Source organism: Pimephales promelas, chromosome 15 (genome assembly GCF_988280905.1).
Source record: "Pimephales promelas chromosome 15, fPimPro1.hap1.1, whole genome shotgun sequence".
NCBI lineage: Eukaryota > Metazoa > Chordata > Actinopteri > Cypriniformes > Leuciscidae > Pimephales > Pimephales promelas.
The window spans coordinates 20,785,498-20,806,972 of record NC_142783.1 but is presented as its reverse complement, the minus strand read 5'-3'; the positions used below and the strand labels follow the sequence as shown (position 1 = coordinate 20,806,972).

Below are 21,475 nucleotides of genomic sequence, written 5' to 3'. Positions count from 1 at the left end.
ATTTGTCTAAAAGAAATAAACCTATTTAAAAGCCTTGTTTATTCCCAGAAATGAATTCGATTTTAATTCCCAGTGAATACATTGTCTATTCTCGAAGCAAATCCTGGTTTTGGTGAAATGCAGAGCGATAGATCTGAAAACAGGCAGGCAGATGTGAATAGAAAGGAAAAGAAAGGTAGCCTGAGGAGACGTGCTTTGTGAACAATAGATGGACGAAACGCTGATTCATGCTTTGCTGTGCATTAAAACACAAAATGTCCACTGTGGACAAACGTCCATCTTTAGGAGCGATGCCTGTCCTTGTGACATCATCACTCTTCATGCTGAATGCAGGCGACAGTCACGCAGCCTCCGGAGAAAAAGAGGAAGAACAGAAGGAGAATAAAAAAAAAAAAATGAAAACACTAAATAATAGCCTCTTCACAACATGTTCTGCCACGGGGTTGTTGCTTAGCAATGCAAATAAACACCTTAAATCGTTCCGAAGAGGAAACTCATGGGGAATAAAGGGGTTGTTTATCTTGTTAAACGGAAGCTGTTTTTATTTACCTCATTAAATAACAGATCTTCAGTCGTGTCCGCTGGCAGTCATCTCCCCGACAGTCACGATACGTGATAGAGAGTCAAGGAGAATTAAACATGCTGGAGAATGAATGGAAGTATATGCACAGCTATACAGCTTTGCAATGAACGAATGGCATTGCATTACAATAACATTCATTCAAGTGTCATTTCTTTACAAGAAAGATAGCTGACACACACTTCCACGTAAAATATTTCACAAAAGGAGGTTTCTTGGGCTTTTAATTGAAATTATAACTAAGAAAAGCTTGGACTGGCGTCATTTCCTTAGAGATGCCTCTTGGTATCTACAGAGAGATCTAACAGCACACACTCACAAAAACAGATATCTACTGAAACACCACACACGCTCATACTGGTCTGCCACAGGATATATAATCAGAAGTTTCCCAGCGAGCTCAGTCGAGGACACATACCAGCGATGCATCAGCAGAAGGGTTCGAGGAAGCTGATTTTCATGCAGCTCTCCTTCATCATCTATAACAGAGAGAGACAGTAACAGAAAGAGGGATAAATATTATAAGAAATATAGATATAATAATAATAATATATATAAGAAAAAATACAATGTAAGTGATAGAGAAAGAGAGGAACACATTTGAATATAGCAGATTTTGGGAATAGCAGCTCAAAAACAAATATGATACGAGAAACAGTATGATATATAAATATTAGAAAAAAAATAATATAAAGATCTAATTGAAGATATCAGTAAAAAATCAATGACACAGATTAATAACGAGAATTAGGTAAGCAGTACAGTAATTAATAATATGAGGAGTGATAAAAACCTATGACAATGATCAATTTGAGTCATTAATATGTTCATTAATGTATGTATATTAATCAATAACTGTCTGTGATTAAGCAAACAGAGGTCAGTAATCATACACAATCAAAGTAGCCCATAATGGCATGATCAGCTTTGACCTATAACAGTGATGAATTATGGTGATTAATAGAATCATAAATTTGAATAAAAGTAGATCTAGCAACGGAGCAAATCTTGATAATGCAGTAACAGATAGAATGTGGACAAATAATGGACAAAATTATAGTTTTGCTATTTTAGTGTTCACTCACCAAACGCATGAATGCAGGCGTCCAGCAGTAGCTCCAGGGAAGCAGCCTTCCCCAACGTAAACGACCCCATGACCTCCCGTCCGACCTGACCTCACTGGGACATCCAGTTCTCTGCCATCAAGGCCACCCTCTTTGTCTCTTCTCCTCTCTTCCACGTCTCCTCTCCCTTAAATGTGCTTAATGTGCTCAGCAGGACAATGGTTGACTGTGCCTCACTGCAGAAACAAACAAAACACTGTCAATAATTTGAAAAAAAAAAAAGTTACAGAAATATTTTATGAAGCCTTTCACATGCTTACACCAAGGGGCTTTACAGTGAATGAACTGATGAGGCATTATAGTGAATGAACTGATGCTGTTCAGTAATCACCTCTTTCTTTGAAGTTTATAAGACCAATCTTTGTCTTTTTCACACTTTCTACGAATGAAGAACAAAACAGGTCCTAAAACATGAACATCTGACATGAAGTCATTTTAAAAAAAAAAGTTCAACAGATGGCCAGTGAAAGGAAGGGTGTAACCCATTATCAACCTCAGGTGGTCAAACTTAATGATTAATTTCATTCTCCATTAATTTTATATGAGGCATGCTATTTTTGATACATTTCCAAACAAACATAAAAAAATCCTTTAAATAAGAATTATTAAAGAAACATATTGAACAAATATAAAATATATTATCATTCAATATTTAGACTAAATAGTTATATCACTTACTTTAGTAAGAGCTAGCTACTTTGGGTGTGTAGTTATAGATCAACTTTAATAAAACATTTTATATTAAATAAAATATTGCATATAATAAATGTAATTACATTTTAAATACAAAATAATGTCTTGCAATAAAAAGGTATCAGGGTTGAATGCTCAAGTTTGATTAATGCAGTCAAAAAATAAAATGAAGAAAATGTAAAGAGATTTTTTTTCCCATCATGCTTATTTATTTATTGAATTTACAAGGTTGTGCATAACATTTTTTGAATATTAGGTATTGACAATTAAACTTCGTTATACTTAAAGGTGGGCTATGTGATTTTCTTTTTTGACCATTTTTTCAGTGAAGGGAAGTGCAAGTCCCTTTTAAAACTAGCCACCATATACTTGCTACAGTAGATTCATGTTTAATTTTATAAAATAGTTTATATATTAGATGTTTAATAGAGCCAAAAAAAATAATAATAAATAAATCAAACAAACAAAATTTGTTTTGTGGGATTTGTAGGAATGACACCATAAAGTGCCATTTGTATTTCTTTCCTTTGACTCTAACCTTCTCTCTATATATGACAGCAGCAGACAGGCCAGTGTTAAGGTTGAATTGTTTGACTGCTTTCTTCTTCTATGAACTCCCTATGGCAGCTATCAATATTTCATCTCTCGCGGGAGCACAGTTTGCATGACGCTACATCACAGATCACAATTCCACAAAGATAGCATGGCATCATTCTGGCCCACAGAACTGGACGTACACTTCCTGATTAGAGAGTAACATAATTGTATCTTAACTCATTAGTGCTTATGAACTACTCGTATCCACACATAAAGGATAACTAGCCCTTCATAGCTGCCTCTAAACCTTTCTCCTCTCTTGGGTTGTTTTGTTTTCTATTCGTCTTATGTTGTGATGTGTACATCGCTTTTCTGGATGACGCATGTTTTTTTCCTGTATCATTTATCTATGTACAGTAATCAAAACGGGCAGGCTAAGTGTGTGTTCCTGTGCACAAATAGATTAATTTTAGATGTGGGTTTATTTTTATTGCAGAGAAGATCAGAAAAGCAGCAATCTAAAAGATCAACAACTAACTGACCTTAAAAAGAAGAACAAAAAATGTACACAGAGGTTAAGCAGCTGCTAGTGATGGGAGAAGGGTCAGATTAGTCTTGTGGGACCTTTAGTTGGCATCCTAATCTTCAAAGTCTGTGAGAGATTCAATGGCAAGTGAGGTACTTGCGCTACTGTCAATAACGTCATTGCTGTCATAATGTCATAAATGACCCCAGTAAGTGAGGGGCTGAAAAGAAGTATGACTTCAGATTATGTAATCGACATGAAACGTGCAGAATAACTGCCAAAAATATCAAACATTTCCACCCTGATCCACATGAAATGCCTTTTAAAGTACACCTGCAACCATAAGAGATCTCTGACTACAGAGATGAAGGGACCAGCGCTGTGGTTATAAATATCTCAATCTAATTTTCACCCCTCACATCTGTGAGTGTGAGTGCTGACGTCTGGAACCTGTCCTGACTCGCCTCATCCAGACCAGCATGCAGAGCCATCAGTTACACAACCATTACATGAAGCCAAATATGAGATATTTATAACTCAAGCTCGATGCAATTATAAACTGCATGAACATGATATTAGTTATTAGTGATTTGACATTAATTACTATTAAACAAAAACTGATAATACGTTTAGTTATGCACATATCAGATTTTGACATTCCACTCTCTGCAAAGAGAATTGAATCTCTGTGTGTTCCTTAAATCTTTCCCATATCCTTCTTCAACATGAGTATCCATTAAAGGGCAAACCTGAGTCAATGATTAGATTAGACTTTTTTCCTTCTGAATTATTCCGTATATTTCTGTGAAATGCCTTTAAAATTCTGACCGTTTTAGGTTTGCGTTTACTATATTCAAATGCATATTTTTTTCTTCTTTCTAAGAATGACTAAACAAATTGGTTCAGTTCGGGCAGAATAAAGAAGACGCACTCAAACAATGTTTTTCCCTTAAACAGTTTTGTTCAAAAGTTATAAAGTATTATTTTAAGAAATTAAGACTTTTATTCACCAAAGACGCCTTGAAAACTGTTTTTGAACTTTCTATTCATTAAGGAATCCAGAGAAAAATGTGTATCACGATTTCCACAAAAATATTAAGCAGCGCATTGATAATAAGAAATTTTACTTTTGCACCAAATCAGTATATTTCAATGATTTATGAAAGATCATCTGACACTGATGATGCTGAATATCACAGGTTTTCAGCTTTGTCATCCAGGCATAAATTACATTTTAAAATATAGAAAGTAGAAAAAACAGAAAACAGTCGGCACACCAAGGCTCCAAAATATGCTATAAAAAACAACAACAAAAAAAACAGTCTTAGTCGGACAGTTAAAAGTTTTTACCAAACAAGCCTTTACACTCACAGGTGATTAATCAAGGATCACATGACATGTAACATGCACACACATGGAACACAAAGGCAAAGAAAAATACAAGAAACTAAATGTGAAAGTCAAATTTTAATCATGCAATTTTATTAATAACAAAGAAAAACATGATACCTGCATAAACATAGAAAACCAAGAAAGAAAAAAAATCGTAAAGAAATTTAATCAATTTAATTCATAATTAAAACAATTTAATCATCTATGTGCTAGTATCTAATGTGTAAATCCAAAAGGTCTCACATTTTAAAAGTAAATTATTAATGTCCCCTCCACTGGATATTTGACTAATTCTATTTCTGGCTACGCTTTGTAAGGTAGAGACAGAGTGTCTAATATAGTGAAGTGCTGAGCTACTGGACTTTGAAACTCTTGGTTTCTAATAGACCAACGATGTTGAACAGAACAGAAATGCACATTTATAAAGGTCTGCTAGTTTTACCCACATAGCAAAGATTGAACACTATTGAACGGTAGTGTATGTACACTAAAATTATAAATCACAGTCTTGATGACTATAAACAATGATGACTCATCCTGCACTACACAGATTTTTGTCCAATCAAATGCTCTCTAGAATGAAAATGCCCAGCCCCCTAATACCATCTGCATCTTATAGCTTGTAAAAAAATATGTTTTTTTTGACCATGAAGAAACTAAAGCCAACTGACGACTTTTTTTTAAAAAGGATACATATGTCCCACCCAAACTTCTGAATTCAACACATTATCAAGTTATTTAATGCTCTCTTTAAATGTATGGTAGGAACAGCTGGAGTGCTACTTTTAAAGTCCCCGTGAAATCAAAATTGAACCTATTTACTTTGTTAGCGCATATTAATAGTCTTGTGGTGAACAATTAATCCGTGCAAGTAAATATATATTAAAAAAATGTTTTACCTTAGTAATCTTTAATCAAAATCTGAAAAGTTACTTCCGGTCTGGAATGGTTTCTTTTTCTGATGACGTAGGTTTCACAACTTGGGTGGGGAAACGCTTAACCACTCCCCTCAAACCGTTAGTTTGCTATGAGCGAGAGATGGAGAGGAGGAGCGCTAGAGTAAAACCCTGCCCTCTGTTCAATATTCCGTTTCACTTGGAAATACGTCACAGCACTGGAGAAAAATCGTTTGCAACTTCCGGTTCACAGGGACTTTAATAGCACAAGACTGAAATAAACTGCCACAGATGAAGACCTTTTATATTCTCATAAAATGCAGAAGCACTAAAGAAGCTCTCAAAAATCAGAGCAAAACAGAGAGCGAGAGAATTAGTCATTGAGAAAACGCAAGGACTCAGAACTTGAATGTGATGAATATGATGATGTCAACGGCATACAGAGTGAGCGCAGATCGAAGATGCTTTTTATAAATCTCACGAAAGAACCAAAGACTCACATTTCCCTCATTCACTTACCCTAAATCTTCACATTAGGACAACGGAGAAAACCTAAAGGGTCAAGCATAACTTCCAAAATCTGCTGTGGTATAAGGACTGGAGGACTCCTCTCTAGCAGAACAGACTGCGATCAGCTGACTGACACTATCCCACTGTCCTCCACGCCTGTTTGTAAACACCAACGCACATCAGACAGCCATATGACAGAACATCACAGCCAATCAGAGTGACAGAAGGGCTCAGAACATGAACATGGGACAAGATGAATACAAATGTGAAAGAGTGAGACAGAGATAATGAGAAGGAGAGAGTGAAGATGCGATGTGAGAAATGAGATGGGAAAGACTTCAAATGAATGTTACAGTGAAAAAGAGAACAAGAAAAACATCTAGAAAGTTAGATGGTTCTTCACTTCAGATTGCCACTTAAATAAATAGTAAGAGAAATAAGTGAGACAAAAAATAAATATGATGTGAAAAGAGGACTGGATGTCTGGGTGAAAGCAGATGCAGCAGATGTCTGTGTCTCTGGCAGCCAGAGAGAAACAGCTGCCCTCTACATCTGTGTGTGTAGTGACTAGTGAGATGAAGTCATTGGGTTCTCAGTGAACTGGACTGCAGCTGTTCAAAGCCCAGATTCCTCCCAATGACCCTCAAGAGAGGTCAAGCACATCCGCATTTATAAGACTTAAAGCGCCCCTATTATGCTGTTTTAAAGGTTCCTAATTTTGTTTTGGATGTCTCCTACAATAGTTTTGCATGCATCCAAGGTCAGAAAAACACTTTTTACTTCTCAAAGAGTCTAAAAAACGGTTTGTTCGAAGACTCAGTCTCTCTAAACCCCTCCTTTCCGCGAGCCTACTCTGCTCTGATTGGTCAGACGGCCCAGTCTGTTGTGATTGGTCTGCCGCTTACAGCGCGTGTCAGAAACCAAACGCCTACCATATCTGAATCAAATTAACTTGTATGAAAATGGCATTATATGACCCTTTCAAGGTGGCAACCGTACCATGATTTAAAATAAGGCAGAATGTATATCTAAGATCTTCTCACAAATAACAAAAATAAAATAAAAAATGATTAAAAACAGATGCAGATTACAACGAGTACCTAATTTGAATATTAACAATCACTGGCTGAGTTACCGTAAATAAACTTGAGTGATTGGATCAAATGAAATCTTTGAGATGATCTATATGTTCAGTGTCACGTGATCCTTTAGAAATTATTCTTATGCTGATTTGCTGGTCAAGTAACAAAAGCTCTCATGCACACAAACACACAAAGACTCACACCCGTCTTGCTCGAATGAACCACTCACACAACACCAGAGACCTGCAATCAGTAAATGAGTTACCTCTCCGCAACCTCATTATCAAACAGTCATCTAAAGCTTCAGCCCACAGAGACAACAGCCGATTATCTCTGACAGTCGCTCTATAAAGCCTGATTTACTTCAGATGAACCCGGCAAACCCAAAACACAACACCACCAGCAGCTCCAAATCAAAATCAGGGTCCCAACCTGTGTACTTTGGAGATTTACATCTCTCAGTCAAATTTTTAACCATAAATCATCCTGTCAGTACATTAATTATAGGGGTTTGACGATAAGAAGGTAGCAGTGTTTGCAAAGCTACTTTGGAACTCGACTTCCTAAACTACAAGCTACTCATAATCTAAAGATGTAAAAAAGGACAGTTCACCCCAAAATTATAATTCTTTTATCACTTACTCTTGAGACTAGAACAACAATTTATTGACTTCCACTGTGTAGAAATAAAAAAAAAATATTTCTGATAATATTTGATGTTCCACAGAAAACAAAAAGTCACACCAGCTTAGAAAAACACAAGGATGAGTAAATAATTGGCATTTATCAATTTTGGGTGAACTATCCCTTTAATGCCTTTGACATGGGGGTGAGTAAAGTTTTTTTTTTAAAAGTGAACTAATCCTTTAAGCCGTCTACTTCCGAGGAAGTGGATGTGCCCAGCATCGAGGCAGGAGAGATGGAGGACTCATCACCCCATCCTTCCACTTATGAGAAGCTCTTGGAGGTTGTGACTCATGCAGTTGCCAAACTAAACATCAGCTGGCCCTGAGAGAGGCAGGAGGCGCATAAGAAAAGCAAACTTGATGAGCGCTTCCTGCAGCCTTTGTCACAGCATCCTTGCTGGGGTTTACCGTTCTTTCCCGACTTGCATAATGAGTTAGTCTATCTAGCCCTTCAGTGCTTCAGTAATATACTGGGGGATAAAGAGAACGGTTATGGGATGATGCCGCAGGTTTAAGAGCCTCTAGCGAGATATTTCTCACCCGATGCTGTGTCAACCCTGCCAAATCTGATTTGGTGGGCAGAGCTTATATATTGTGGCGGGTTGGACAGACCTTTTAAAAGACCTCGATGAGGGCGAGGGGAGCTAACTCTCAGCGTCACTATGGAGATGATCTGTGCCATCGGCTGCTCCATGGCAGCATTGGTGATAATGGAGAGGCACCTGTAATCTGCACCTGTTAAGGGTGATCCAGGAGGCGAAGAAGCATTCAGCCACTTTCAAGCCGTATTTACCTCGCCACTCTCGGTCTAGAGGGGCTCTAGGCAGGGTGCCGTCATCTAGCTCCTCTCACCGCCAAAAACAGAAAGAGAGTATTGCCTCTAGTGTTGCCTCCACGCTTAAGGTGTATGTAGCAGCAATAGCAGCTTTCCACACTCCATTTGGCGATGGACTCCTGGGGAGGCATACGGTTCCTCCGTGGAGCGTGGGATGAGACCAGAGTCCAACCTGGGATCTGGCAGTGGTTATTTAAGGGTTGTCTCTGGCCATTCGAGTCAGCTTCAGAGAAATTTCTGCTTTCCTTTTCATTTGTCCCTAAAGAGAGTCGGGAACCTCCACGCTCTTTCCATTTCTCCTCCCTGCTTAGAGTTTGCTCCCAGGAAAATGAAAGCTATCCTTTACCCTAGACTGGGCTACGTGCCTAAAGTACCCTGTAATGTGGTCGTTCTACCATCCATCAGGCCTTCCATCCTTCACCACACGCGGAACAGGAGAGACTTCATTTGCTCTGCCCCGTTGGGGAGTTAGAGATTTTTGTTGAAAAGTCTTCATGTTGTAGGAAGTCAGACCAACTGTTAGTGTGCTTCGGACAAGAAGGTATTCCCGGTCTCTAAGCAAACGATCAGCAATTGGATCATTCGGGCTAACGCCTTCACAATATGCCATAAGGGCTGAGTCCACTAGAAGCATAACATCTTCTACAGTCCTTCTCTCCTGAGTTTTTGCTGCAAGAAATATGTGATGCTGTGGGCTTGGGTACCCCGCATACATTTCTGAGACTTTATAGTCTTCCTTCTACAGCGGGTGCACAAGTGCTCTCTTCCTAACTGTGCCTAGAGAGTTCACTCAAGTTCAGGCATTGTTTGTCATTGTTTAGTGAGTATTAGCTCTCCAAAGTGTCGTCATACAACGCAGCGTGAGTTCCCTTGAAAGGGAACATCTCAGGTTATGACTGTAACCCTTGTTCCCTGAGAAGAGAAACGAGACGCTGCGTCTCCTTGCCAAGCGCCACTTACTTCGATCTTTTAGAAGCTACTTTCTTTGTGTGCCGGCGTCCGAGTGCTGTGCTACGTCACGTGCAAACTCATGACGCAGCATCAATCAAGATTGGACTAGAATTACACGTGCTTCAGATGCTTACACGCTGAGGGCATTCCCTAAAGTGTTGTTATATGACGCAGCGTCTCGTTCCCTTCTCAGAAAACAAGGGTTAGAGTCGAAACCAACTGATTTACGTAACAGTGAACTGTATTCTTGTCACTACATAACAAGACATAGCATGCTTAATTATTGCAACAGCTTGTTCATTTTCAATGTGATATTAAAACAATGATATAGCATAACTGTGATCACGCTACTGTGTTACTTGATTGGAAAAAGTAGCTTGTTACTGGAGAAGCTAAAGATTTATTTTTACATTTATGCATTTGAAAGATGCTTTTATCCAAAGAGACATACATTGCATCCAATGGTATGAACCCAATTATAACCATAACCTTGGGGTTGCTAGCACAGCGCTCTACTGTTTGAGCTACAGGAACGCTACGAATAGACTAGTCTGAAACCAGTGTAACTACTTTCACACTACCAAAAAAGGTAGTATCATACTTTTAGTCATGTAGTCTCCAGCACTGGAAGGTACAGCATTTGTGCATACAACTGAAAAAGGAACAACACTGACAACCTTTTGACAACTTTGGGTTAAGTCTCTTTTTGAAACAGAGCTGCTAACATCCTGTCACACATTGCAAAGGGACCAAGCAGGAACTAGAGTCATATGAAAAAGCTAAAGCAAAGTAATTATCCAGAGGAACAAAAGATGTGTATAATTCATAAAGCAGTGGCTGTCACTTGTTCCGCACACTGAGCCCAAACTTCCCCAACACCATCCATTTTTAAAGAGCCGTGCTGATGTTAACCCACTTAAAAGTCACTGTAACATCTGAACTTGACTGGTTCGTTGTTCATTTTGACATATCAAGACCTGAAGCTAGAGGATGATCGGACCTGATGAGGAACTGGACAAGTTCAGATATGTCATTACAAATTTGAGAAGTTCTAAAAATATTACTCAGTACATTCTAGATGCATCTGGCCTTTGCAACTGCTTTCCCTCACAATCCGAAATCTGGATAAAAGGAGGAATCTGTTACTGAATATAAAGCTTTTTGGAGATTGCAGCACATGACAGAGGGGTTTATTAAGTACAGTTTTACAGTTTCATTAAAAGAACTGAACAACTGGAAAGTAAGAATCTGTCAACATTTACTCACTGAAATTTTTTATCAATGATGGCAAACACAACTTTTTATTTTTTGTCTTATAAACCAGGGGTTTGGAAACTGAGGACCAGGGAGCCTCACAGCTGTCATATAAATGTATGTATTTGTAGGGCTCTCGAAGTTTAGTATAGCATATTTTAAACAATATTTATTTTTTTTACAACAGCACTGCAAATCATTGTGAACTTATTTTTTTTCTCTTCAGGTTTATACATCGAACACATGTGTGTGTGTGTGTGTGTGTGTGTGTACTATTGACTTAAAACTATGGAATGCGATGAAAAGACGAACCGTTTACAACTACTAGCATTATATATGCAGAGAGAATGGGGAAGTGAATAGATTCTGTAATAATGAGACAGTGAAAATCATGAGTTAGATCTCTGGACCTCATTGTGAAATTCTGCGAGAAGGCCTGCAAACACCATGTGGCACTAGAGAATGTGAGAAATATTCATTCTGGTTCTCTCTGTCTCTGTCTCTGTCTCTCTCTCTCCCACAGTTCACTGATGCAGATGAAGGGATTGTTTGTCTAAAAGGCGAATGGACTTCCTTCTATTCTGGCCTTTTTCCTGTCTGTAGCAGGCGTCCCTGTGCCAGGCTAAAAATACTCCCAAACACACCGTAAACTGAAGCCCAGCACACAGGAACCACGTCACAATACATTCACGGGAGGGGTGGTGGTGACCACCAATCTGTCCTTTTGTGTCCGAAAGGGGGTGCGAAGGAAAGAAAAAGATCATGAGTGAAAGACAATAGTCAGGAGTGTTATCATTAATGTCTCTTTCTTTCTCCTTGCTACTGCGGGTTAAATAAAGGCAGGTTGTTTTTTCCAGTCGGTGGCTTTTGAACAGGATGTCATAGACACACAGTGGATCTGCGTCACGTGGTTTCCGCCTCCCTCAAAATAATCAAACCAGAGTAACTATAGCTTCAATAAACAGCCTGACCTTGATGTGATCTCAAATGAGAGTGACAAAACAATTGCGAATACATCAAACTCTTAGCCTGAACAAAAGCGAGGAACATTAACGGCATGGTCAAACAATGGACAACCCCAATTCTCAACTCTCTCTTTTGTTTCTAAGGCCCTCTATTCAAATGAGTGCCAAATATATTTAATATGACTACCACGTAAAAAAATGCTAAGCCTATTTTTCCAGCTTCCATTCTTTGGAGGGGACGAGCCCCACTTGTTACCATAGAGAGGAGAATTTATTCAAGGACAATAGGACTTCCCACCCAGCAGGCTGTCATTCAGTTGCCAATATTTATGAGCAGGAATTAGTCACAGTTAAGATCACCCACCCAGAAGCCCCTCAAGTATGCGAACACTCGCATTTTCCCATCTCCCCGTTTGGCCTGTTATAGTGGGTCTGTCTAGGTGAGGTACGAGCTCTTCGATCTGTCTGTGGTTTGTGTACGCAACAGTACAGGGGTGAAGACAAGTTTCAGAACGGAAGAGCTTTGCACAAGTAATGGCTTGGTAACACTAAACATGCAACTGAATTTAACTCAAGTTTCAGGTGAGTCTCGCAGAACCACACTGAATGATCACATCTCTTACCTCAAGACTGAAATACACTGAGATACATTTATAACTCAGCTGTGTTCAGGACCAGGGCTGGTAATGAAATTAAACATTATGATGAAAGAATTTAAGAACACCGTTTCAGCTTATGCAAAGTTATAGGTACTTGAAATCTTTTACAGTGGTATCAGATCATAGGATGGTGCTTTGACAAGCTAAAGGGTTACCATATTTGTTTACCAGGTTATTTATATAGGACGTTCTCGCAGATTTCTTTTCTCCAGAGAAAAAGACTCTAGAAGAGACATGCTGTCAACACAAATATCTGTCAACACTATTGTCAACAATGCCTCAACACAAGTTACAGAAGTTTGCAATCAAAAGTAAAAGGATTTCTGATTAAAATCATCGAAAACCACATGATCTAGGTTTTGATATCAATCGCATACATTTGATCATTTTACCATCAGCTCATTAGTTGCTATTTCTATTTGAACAACTGAGGCATTTATATATAGAGATTTACTATATACTACTGTCCACCAAAAGCACTTTCCAATCAAATTAGGTGCAGCATCCACTTGGATTTTACCTAAGGAATTTTACTCCAGAAACATTTGGGAAAACCTTGATACATATCTGAGAACTTCTGTATTATAATAAAAAGCAACTTCAAATAAGGTAGTACAATATAAGGCCGCCTTGTCGATACGTTTTTGTTAGTAATCAATGTAATCTGTGAATCAATATTCTATCAGAACGCAACACTGATTTAAAGTTCAGCTCAATGAATCTTCATCATCATATGACAAATCATTGAAGGACCCTTGTCCTTCCTTTCTCTCTTTCTTTCTTAGTGTGTATGTACATTGTGTGAGTGTGAGTGTGACACTAGCAGCTGCTTTTCTGTTGTCCTTCCTGTTCATTCAAAGGGGATGCAGACCATCTTGTTTCGTCTCCTCAAGCCCAAAAAAGAAGCGGCTAAACATAAACAATGAGCACATATCCTGCTCTGCCAACACAGTTTGTTTCACACTCTCAGTGTTTGTTTTAAACAACTACATGAACGTTAGCATCGGGAAATTGTTACTGATGTGTGCTGTGTCATTAAACAAGAACAAAATGTCTGAAACCTCTTTATGAAGTACTGACCGTCCATCACCCTAAAAGACTGAATGATAAAAGTTTATTGCCTCTTTCAATGATTGGTATGTGGCTGAGGTTTGTCACATGAAAAAGAGTGGAAGATTTCAGGTCATATCTCTGATAAAACCATGACGCGAGAAGAATCCCATTCCCTTGGATTTCAAAGAAACATTCTTGGAAATTCTTTGAAATGTCTAAGTGACATGTTGAACTCCTCAGAGCCGGATTGTTTTGTTCTGTAATCATGACTAACCTATTTATCCAGTCTTCACACTTACAAAACACTTCCATGTAACTTTTCTGAAAAGCTATGAAAGTCTTGGGTAATAGTACACATAAAAAGACTTTTGATAAAATCTTCACTCGTGTCTTTACTTTGAGGTAAATTGTGTTTAGGCCGTGTGACATTATGAGACTCATGAAAGCACTAATGTGTGATTGAGAGAAATTCATGCATGCTGTTTGAATACGAGGAAATGTTACAGGTGCACTTTGCATAAATAAAGCACTGCATTACTGTATGACACAAGCAAGCAGTAACGTATGACTGAATCGAGGACAAAGCTATAGTGAAAGACTGATCCAGGATCAGGGATCAAATGGTATCTGATGTGACGTCAGCAGGGCAGGAAAGATTTTTGAAAGGATTTAAGTGTTTTTTTTTTCTGTAACTCACTGCCATCTAGTTCAATTTTATGAAGTGTGTGAATTTCTGTACCTGATTTCTAGTTAGAAAGAGGAAGAAAGAGTGGAATATTGAGGAAATCAAATATGATTCTATTTCCCTGTATTGTAAACAATTGGTGCATGTTGTTCCAGAGAAATGCAATTTGTAAATTGTGCCTTTAATTAAAAATATCACTTGATCCTTCACAGAACCTATTTTCCACTTCTGCTGACATCACGTATGCTATGTGTGGGCTATTGGACAACATGCAAATGGTTTGGTTTTATTCTGGTTCCAAACAGCCATTTTTGCTGACTTATTGACTTAAATTAAATTAATCTCTAAACTGACTAAAATGAAATCAACAATAAAGTAGATCTGTGTTTAACCATCACATTTAGTCCACATGTAGGAAAACAGCCACTGTGAGGTCACTTAAAAACACACATATTGGCTGCATCAGCAAAAGAAAAACTTTGAAAGTGACTAAACCTCCGCGAAGCTAATCCAGAATCACTCTGATGGACAGAATGCAGACATGCGAGCACATACGCAGCAGGGCACAAACACACATCAACACTCTTGCTCTATAAATAGCCTGCCATTTTACTGGAAACAGGAGCTATGGCTCACAATCGCACTGGAAATAACATTGATAAGTGAGACTGTATAGAGATAGACGGAGTCCAACGGCAGGAAATAAAAGGTACTATGAGACAGCATATGAGGGGAAAGTGGTGGAATGAGGTTGTGGAGTGAGACCATCCATGCTACAGACACCTGCCCACACTTGCTGTCAGAGACTCAGTGTAACTGCAGAAACAACAGCTCTGTGAATGAGTGTGTGTGTTCAGGGCTAGTGTGTTAACAGAGCTTAAATATTACAATCTGCTGATCCGACCCACTGATTACCAGCACAGCAAACATGTTTCCTTTAAAGGACAGAAGGTTGTTATTCAAACCACCTAAATACCGACAAACCTGAGATTTCTATTGTTTTTATATAAAGTTAATAATAATAACTTTATTCCAAGTCCCTGGATTTCACCAAAGGGAAGTTTTGTCAGATTTAGTTATACTATATATGAGTTTTTATAATTTGTCAAAGCTACACAGTATAATTCAACATCACGTACTGTAGTTCACTTGTACTTTCTGCACGGGAAAACATACAAGAGCTATACAGAAACACTAGACCTGTGGCCAACTCTGAATTGGGTCTTCACAAGCAATAGGTTAAAAACAACAGGTTAAATGCTGGGATATCGTTTACATGACCTATTCTCAGCTATTTGCTTCATGGAAAATTTGATGAAACGATGACTGTGATTTTTCCATAAATGCATTAGTGAAACACAGACATGGTTAATCAAACCAGTGAGAATGAGCTACTGAGATGAACCGAAAGAGAGAAAGCATGTGTGCGTGTGTTTGAAAGAAAGAGTCAGTGTGCATCTATGTGTGCGAGTGAGATTCGGAGAGAAAGCATGTCCTTGGGCCTCGGTCGTTCCTGTGACTTATAAACAAAAGTTGAAACTAAAACATTTTCAAAACAACATCTAAGCAGATTGCAATGTGAACTGTCTAAAATCAGCAATATGTTCATTTTCTCTCTCACACAGAGATACTGTACGATGACAAAACTGACTTAACTACAATAATTCAAGTTCAAGTTACCCTAGTGCTATGCAGAAAATGATGTGTATGCTAATAAATATGTTGATAAATTACACCTATATATAGACAGAGAGAGATAGCGAGAGAGAGAATTGCTAAATATAAATAAATAAATACTAAAAATATAAACTCATCCCCAAAACAAAAGTATATACACACAAACTAACTAAATCCGTGCACAACATCACACCTGTGTACTCTTTGGATAACATGATGATCAGACTGAACTATCCACTCATCAACACTGACCATCGGGACTGACCAATGGATATCAATGTTTCTCTCACTGACTTGTAAACACCGCAACACGACAACACACAAGAGACAAAAAAACATGATGCACCACAAGAAAAGTTTGTGACCTTGGAATTCCTCAAATCTCTCCGACTGCAACATATTTGCACTGCCACTGAGAGTGTAAAGTGTCCTTCTGCACTCTTCAGATGATACCATCTGACTACTGACCACACACATTTCATTGTGTAAACTGCACAAAGTTTATCATTAGTCGGTGTTTAACCACTGAACTTTATAGTAGGCTTTAAATAGGTATGACAGTCTGTTAGGTGATCAAGAGAACGAGATCTTACCTGCCAGTGGAGATCACTGGAGCTCTTTTGACTCAGCATAGGTGTGAATCACACAGCGTAGTACTCTACAAGTCCATGTCTCCCTTAAGAAGAAATAAAGACAGAAAGACACTGCATGTCAGATGCACTGTTCAGTGAGATCAAAACGCACACAATCAACAACAGTGTGGTGTGCAAGAGCTAAGCATGTGATACTGACCCCACACAGATGCATGCTGCCTCTCTCCTCCCTTCGCTTTCTCTGGCCCTCCCCTTCACTTCCACCCCTCTTTCACTCAGTCCCACCCCTCACTTCCCTTCGCTCTGTCTCTTCTCGCTCCATCAAACAATCATGCTGTACCTTTCTCTCTCTCTCTCTCTCTCTCTCTCTCGCTCTCACACACACACAGTTCCAGTGTATTAACAATAACAAGCAGAAAGCAAAGGAATTCTTGCTGGATTGTCCTTCAGCTTATCTTGGCAAATCATCAACAACAACAACTACAAAAAAGTACTATACAGTGATGGCATTGGAATGGCCTATAAATAATATGCTAGTTGGATAAATATCATACGTACAGTAGTACATACAGGTTTATTGGTATTTGTACCATGGTATTTATGGCACATCAAAAAATACCATGGTAGCCAACTACAAAATGAATATATGTTGGTTTATTGGTTGGTTTACCTAGGTCCGTGAACTTAATTTATTGCTTTATTATGTGTGGTTTGAGAAAAATATTTTATGACAAATTCTGTAAATAAGTGCAAAAGCAAGTAGGGTGGTTCACGGAATCTATTACATTAAAAAAAAATTATCTCGATGCAAACAATCACGCGAAGTTATTCCTTAAACTCATGTAAAGTTTTTCCTTAATGACAATTCCGCTATATAAATTCATAAATATCATATTCATAATTTTTTTATATTTCCAAATCCTTATCATGAAGAAATTACATACTTAGAATACACATATCTACACAAACATGACAGTAGAGTTGCACGATTAATCGTTAAAGGGGTCACTTAACGCCATTTTCATACAAGTTATTTAGATTCTTTAGGGTCTAAATGAAAAGTTTGTAATATACGTTAACTAAAAATTATCATTAGTATTGTAAGAAAACACTCATTTTACCTGATCAGAAACCGTTCTGTTTTCAGCACACCATTTCAGTGCATATGCCTTTAAATGATAATGAGCTTGGCTGACTCCGCCCTTTTTGACACAACCTACATGGAGTGCTGCCTTGACAACAGTTGAGGGTATATTTTGGAACAAGAATGGGATCGGGACTCTCTGAGGGCACATCTGGGCAACCATATCAATTTGAACCGGAGTCGGAGTTGTACCCGGAACGAGATAACGGCCGCAAAGAAGTTCAACAATTAAGGCTTGAGCAGGAAGTTTCTGAAATGACGCGTTGGGTGCGCATTTTATTAGCCAATTCGTATCAATTTTTTTGAATGACCTACCCCTGGCCCCACCCCTAAACATAACCGTCACGTGGGTTTAGACAAATCGTACAAATTCGTACAAGTGAGGTCGTGTGAATTAATACGAATTAGCCACTTTTGAATCACTCGTACGAATTGGTCGTGAGATAGCGTAGTTACAACTGAGAATGGTTTGGTTTTAACCAGGCTAGCTTTACATGATAATAGTGTCGGTTTTGCTTACCAAGATAAGCAGTCGTCAGTGTTGCTATTCATGATATAGGAAACATGTCTTCTATGACCAATCAGAATCCAGTATTCCAGCTGTACAATGAGTCAAAACCAACATTTGATATCAAAGCTATTGTTAAGTCTGTCCCATTGTATTTTTTATTTTTTTTTGAAAAACAACTGACTCAAACAACAACTCACACCAGATTACTGCTCAAGATAAACAGCTAAGACAAAGGACATGCTTTCCATTGAACCACTTGTGAGAACAGAAGACAATTTGGTGTATTTTGGTTAATTTAAGGTGATGAAGATGTAATGTTATTCTGCAGTGTTTCAGACCCCAATGATTGTTTTAACATTGTATTTTCCTTTCTGTCTCCGACACAACAACCCAAATTAGGTCGTGGCCCAATTGAGATGCACTAATATATGTAGAGAACACAACATAGCTAAATATGTATAAACACCATCTCTGATTTATTTCAAGAGTTTTAATACATTATATGGATATTCAGAAAGTATTTATTCATGTACAAATTACAAATACATAGTTTTTTTTAATCAACTCTTCAGTTTAAATGTACAAAAAAAACAAAACAAAAAAAAAAAACAGAAAAAGAGTGAAAAAAAAACCCCATGGCTGTTTAATAGCAGCTTTGCAACCTGGCAAGACATTTCACCCACTCTATCAAATGCAGTAAAAGATTTCTGTAAAAACAAAATACATAAAGGTTCTTCATCTTATTATTTTCTTTTTAAAGAAACATAATAATAATTTCTAGAAGAAAGGTGAGGTTAAAGGTCATGCCTGCTCCACAGGGCAGACATCTGCAGTGGACTAATATCCCAGACACAGAGAATTAGCTGGCGTCTGTCATTAATACAAAGCAGCTTGTATAAAAAGCTTATTTTAAAGTCTTGACACTGAAAACGTTTTGTGCTGTGTGTTTCTTATGACTCTATGTATTGCAGGTGTGTGTGTTTGGTGTGGTCTGCCTGAATAAAATGTGAAAGTAACCAGAAACAAAAGACAGCGATATAAAGAAAAATCAGTCAATAAACGTAAAAGTCAAAGTCAAAGTAAAAGTGGAACAAGAGAGTCTGGCTTTTGCACTAGTAAAATATCCACACGCTCGGCTTCTCTGACTGGGTAAAATAAAGCAGTCCCCCAGCTTAAGGTCATAGGGTTTGTCAGTTTGCTGAAATATCACCTCTGCTATGTTCAAACAGTCTTTCTACTTCCTAATACAGTAAAAAATAATATACTTTTAGACCAATAAAACAAATATTTTATACAGTTCTCTCATAGACACCATTAGATAGCACATTTAAACTCTTCATCTCAAGTAGGACTGTTTGTTTTTTGCGTGTTTGTTTTATACAGTGCAGAGTATATGGGCCTTGATTAAATAAGAGTGTTTTTACTATATCTTGCGCCCTCTGCTGGTCACTCCGTGCTGGTAGCATTCTGTGTGTGAGGAACGCAGTAGTTGTGCTGGGCAGAGTGGACAAATCCTGGCAGACACATGCATTTATATGAGCCTTGCGTGTTGATGCATTTGCCGTTCTTGCAAAGAGACATCTTTGTATTCAGCTCTGAGCATTCGTTGATATCTGGAACACAAACCACAAAGAGTTTGCCGCGACTCAACTTCAATCTTGACAATTCGAATAATGATTCTTTTAGTTTTTAGGGTTATAAATATTTGTTGAAAAAGTAAATGGACTTTCATTGCTAAAGCAAAATGTGTTTTATAGGTATTATAGAATGGCAAACAGACACATTTTTTTTTTTTTTTTACAATACTACTGGCAAAACTACATACGATACGTGTATCTTTAACTAATGTTGTCATATCAAAAACCAGTCAGACACTAATCTAAATTTCACAGTTACACGTAAGCGGTGTTTTTGTTTTTATCTGTCACTAAAATAACTTAAAAATGTTTTTGATTAGCTAAAAAATAACTGAACCAAAAATCAATTGTTTAAAAATTGACAACACTGGTTGTTCAGTAGGTTCACTAAAAGAACCAATTCATAAGAATCATTCGTTTTGGAAATCAGACTCGCTGTAGATTCTGTAGCAGTGTTGCGACGTCACTGAATAAGTATCGTCATTCTTCTTTCTTTCTTTTTTCCCCCTATCTGGTTCTGAATAGAAACCAGTCCTCGGTTCTCAACCCTAATAAAAACTCTGTTATATAATTTATCATCTGCTCAGTCATGCCTCATTTCAGGAGATTAGCTAGTATAATCACGTCACTTTTCTGGGATAAAATGCGAAAAGCAATTTTGAAGTTACCTGACAGATGAGGTTTTGAATCACCCTTAATAACATCCACAAATAAAATCCAGTCACATTAAATTACTAAACATACTAAATAATTAATTATTTGTAATTCATTTTTAATCTAGATTTGAATTTATTTATCCTGAAGCTTAGACACAAGGCATAGATTTTTCTATTCTTCAAAAAAAAAAAAATCTTTTTGAAATGATTGAAATGATCTGAAACGTAAACCTGAGCTAACCCCACCCACATCCTGAAAAACCAGCCTGATCCCCTCATGTGAGAATCTGCTTTTGCTCACCCACGCAGGCCATGCGGGACATGTCGAGTGTGTATCCATCGAAGCAGTCGCAGGTGTATCCCTCCTGCACCCGCACACACCGTCCGTTCTCACATCCGTTCAGCACACCGCATTCCTCTGCTCGCAGTCCTTCGAATGCATCATATGGATCTGTGAAGGAGAGAGGGAGTACATCATTGACAGTTTACATTTTAGGCTGAACTATTTATCTAAAGTGAGTAATTTTACTCACTTCTTGGTGGTTCATAATCGTCATAGAAGGGCAACGTGCTGTCGTATTCAGGGCTGATCTCGTACTCATGAACTGGGCCGGCAACCAGAGCATCCTGACCATACGGCCGACGGGAATCACCAGGCTGACGGATATTACACATATCGGCGTAGGATTCTGGATGACAGTGATAAAGAAATTGTTTTGTTTTCATCTATTTTTCTTTGTGCATTTTTTTATGTTTGCAGGATTGTGCAAGAATATAATTACAGGGCAGTCTGATCATGTACGAAAATCCACATACAGTAGCAGGTGTA

The 21,475-nt window shown here is 38.0% G+C and overlaps 2 protein-coding genes across 10 annotated transcripts in view; both read right to left on the bottom strand.

Moving 5' to 3' along the window:
- rasgrp3 (RAS guanyl releasing protein 3 (calcium and DAG-regulated)) overlaps positions 1–16,958 on the bottom strand; it is a 36,424-nt gene extending 19,466 nt beyond the window's left edge. For 2 of the 4 annotated variants that reach the window (XM_089120334.1, XM_039669472.2), the window contains exons 1-4: positions 16,699–16,883; positions 1,666–1,880; positions 957–1,059; positions 550–612 (exon numbers count right to left, since the gene is read on the bottom strand). In XM_089120334.1, the coding sequence (XP_088976460.1) occupies positions 550–612; positions 957–1,059; positions 1,666–1,735 (236 nt within the window). In that variant the 5' untranslated portion in view covers positions 1,736–1,880; positions 16,699–16,883. The other 2 variants (XM_089120335.1, XM_089120336.1) reach the window with 2 other exon arrangements.
- A 1,848-nt stretch (positions 16,959–18,806) lies between these two features.
- The window catches only part of ltbp1 (latent transforming growth factor beta binding protein 1), an 80,652-nt gene continuing 77,983 nt past the window's right edge, over positions 18,807–21,475 (bottom strand). For all 6 annotated transcript variants that reach the window (XM_089120333.1, XM_039669508.2, XM_039669506.2 and 3 more), the window contains 3 exons: positions 21,180–21,335; positions 20,948–21,097; positions 18,807–19,966 (listed from right to left, as the gene is read on the bottom strand). In XM_089120333.1, coding sequence (XP_088976459.1) covers positions 19,800–19,966; positions 20,948–21,097; positions 21,180–21,335 — 473 coding nt within the window. In that variant the 3' untranslated portion in view covers positions 18,807–19,799. The remainder of the gene's footprint in view (positions 19,967–20,947; positions 21,098–21,179; positions 21,336–21,475) is intronic.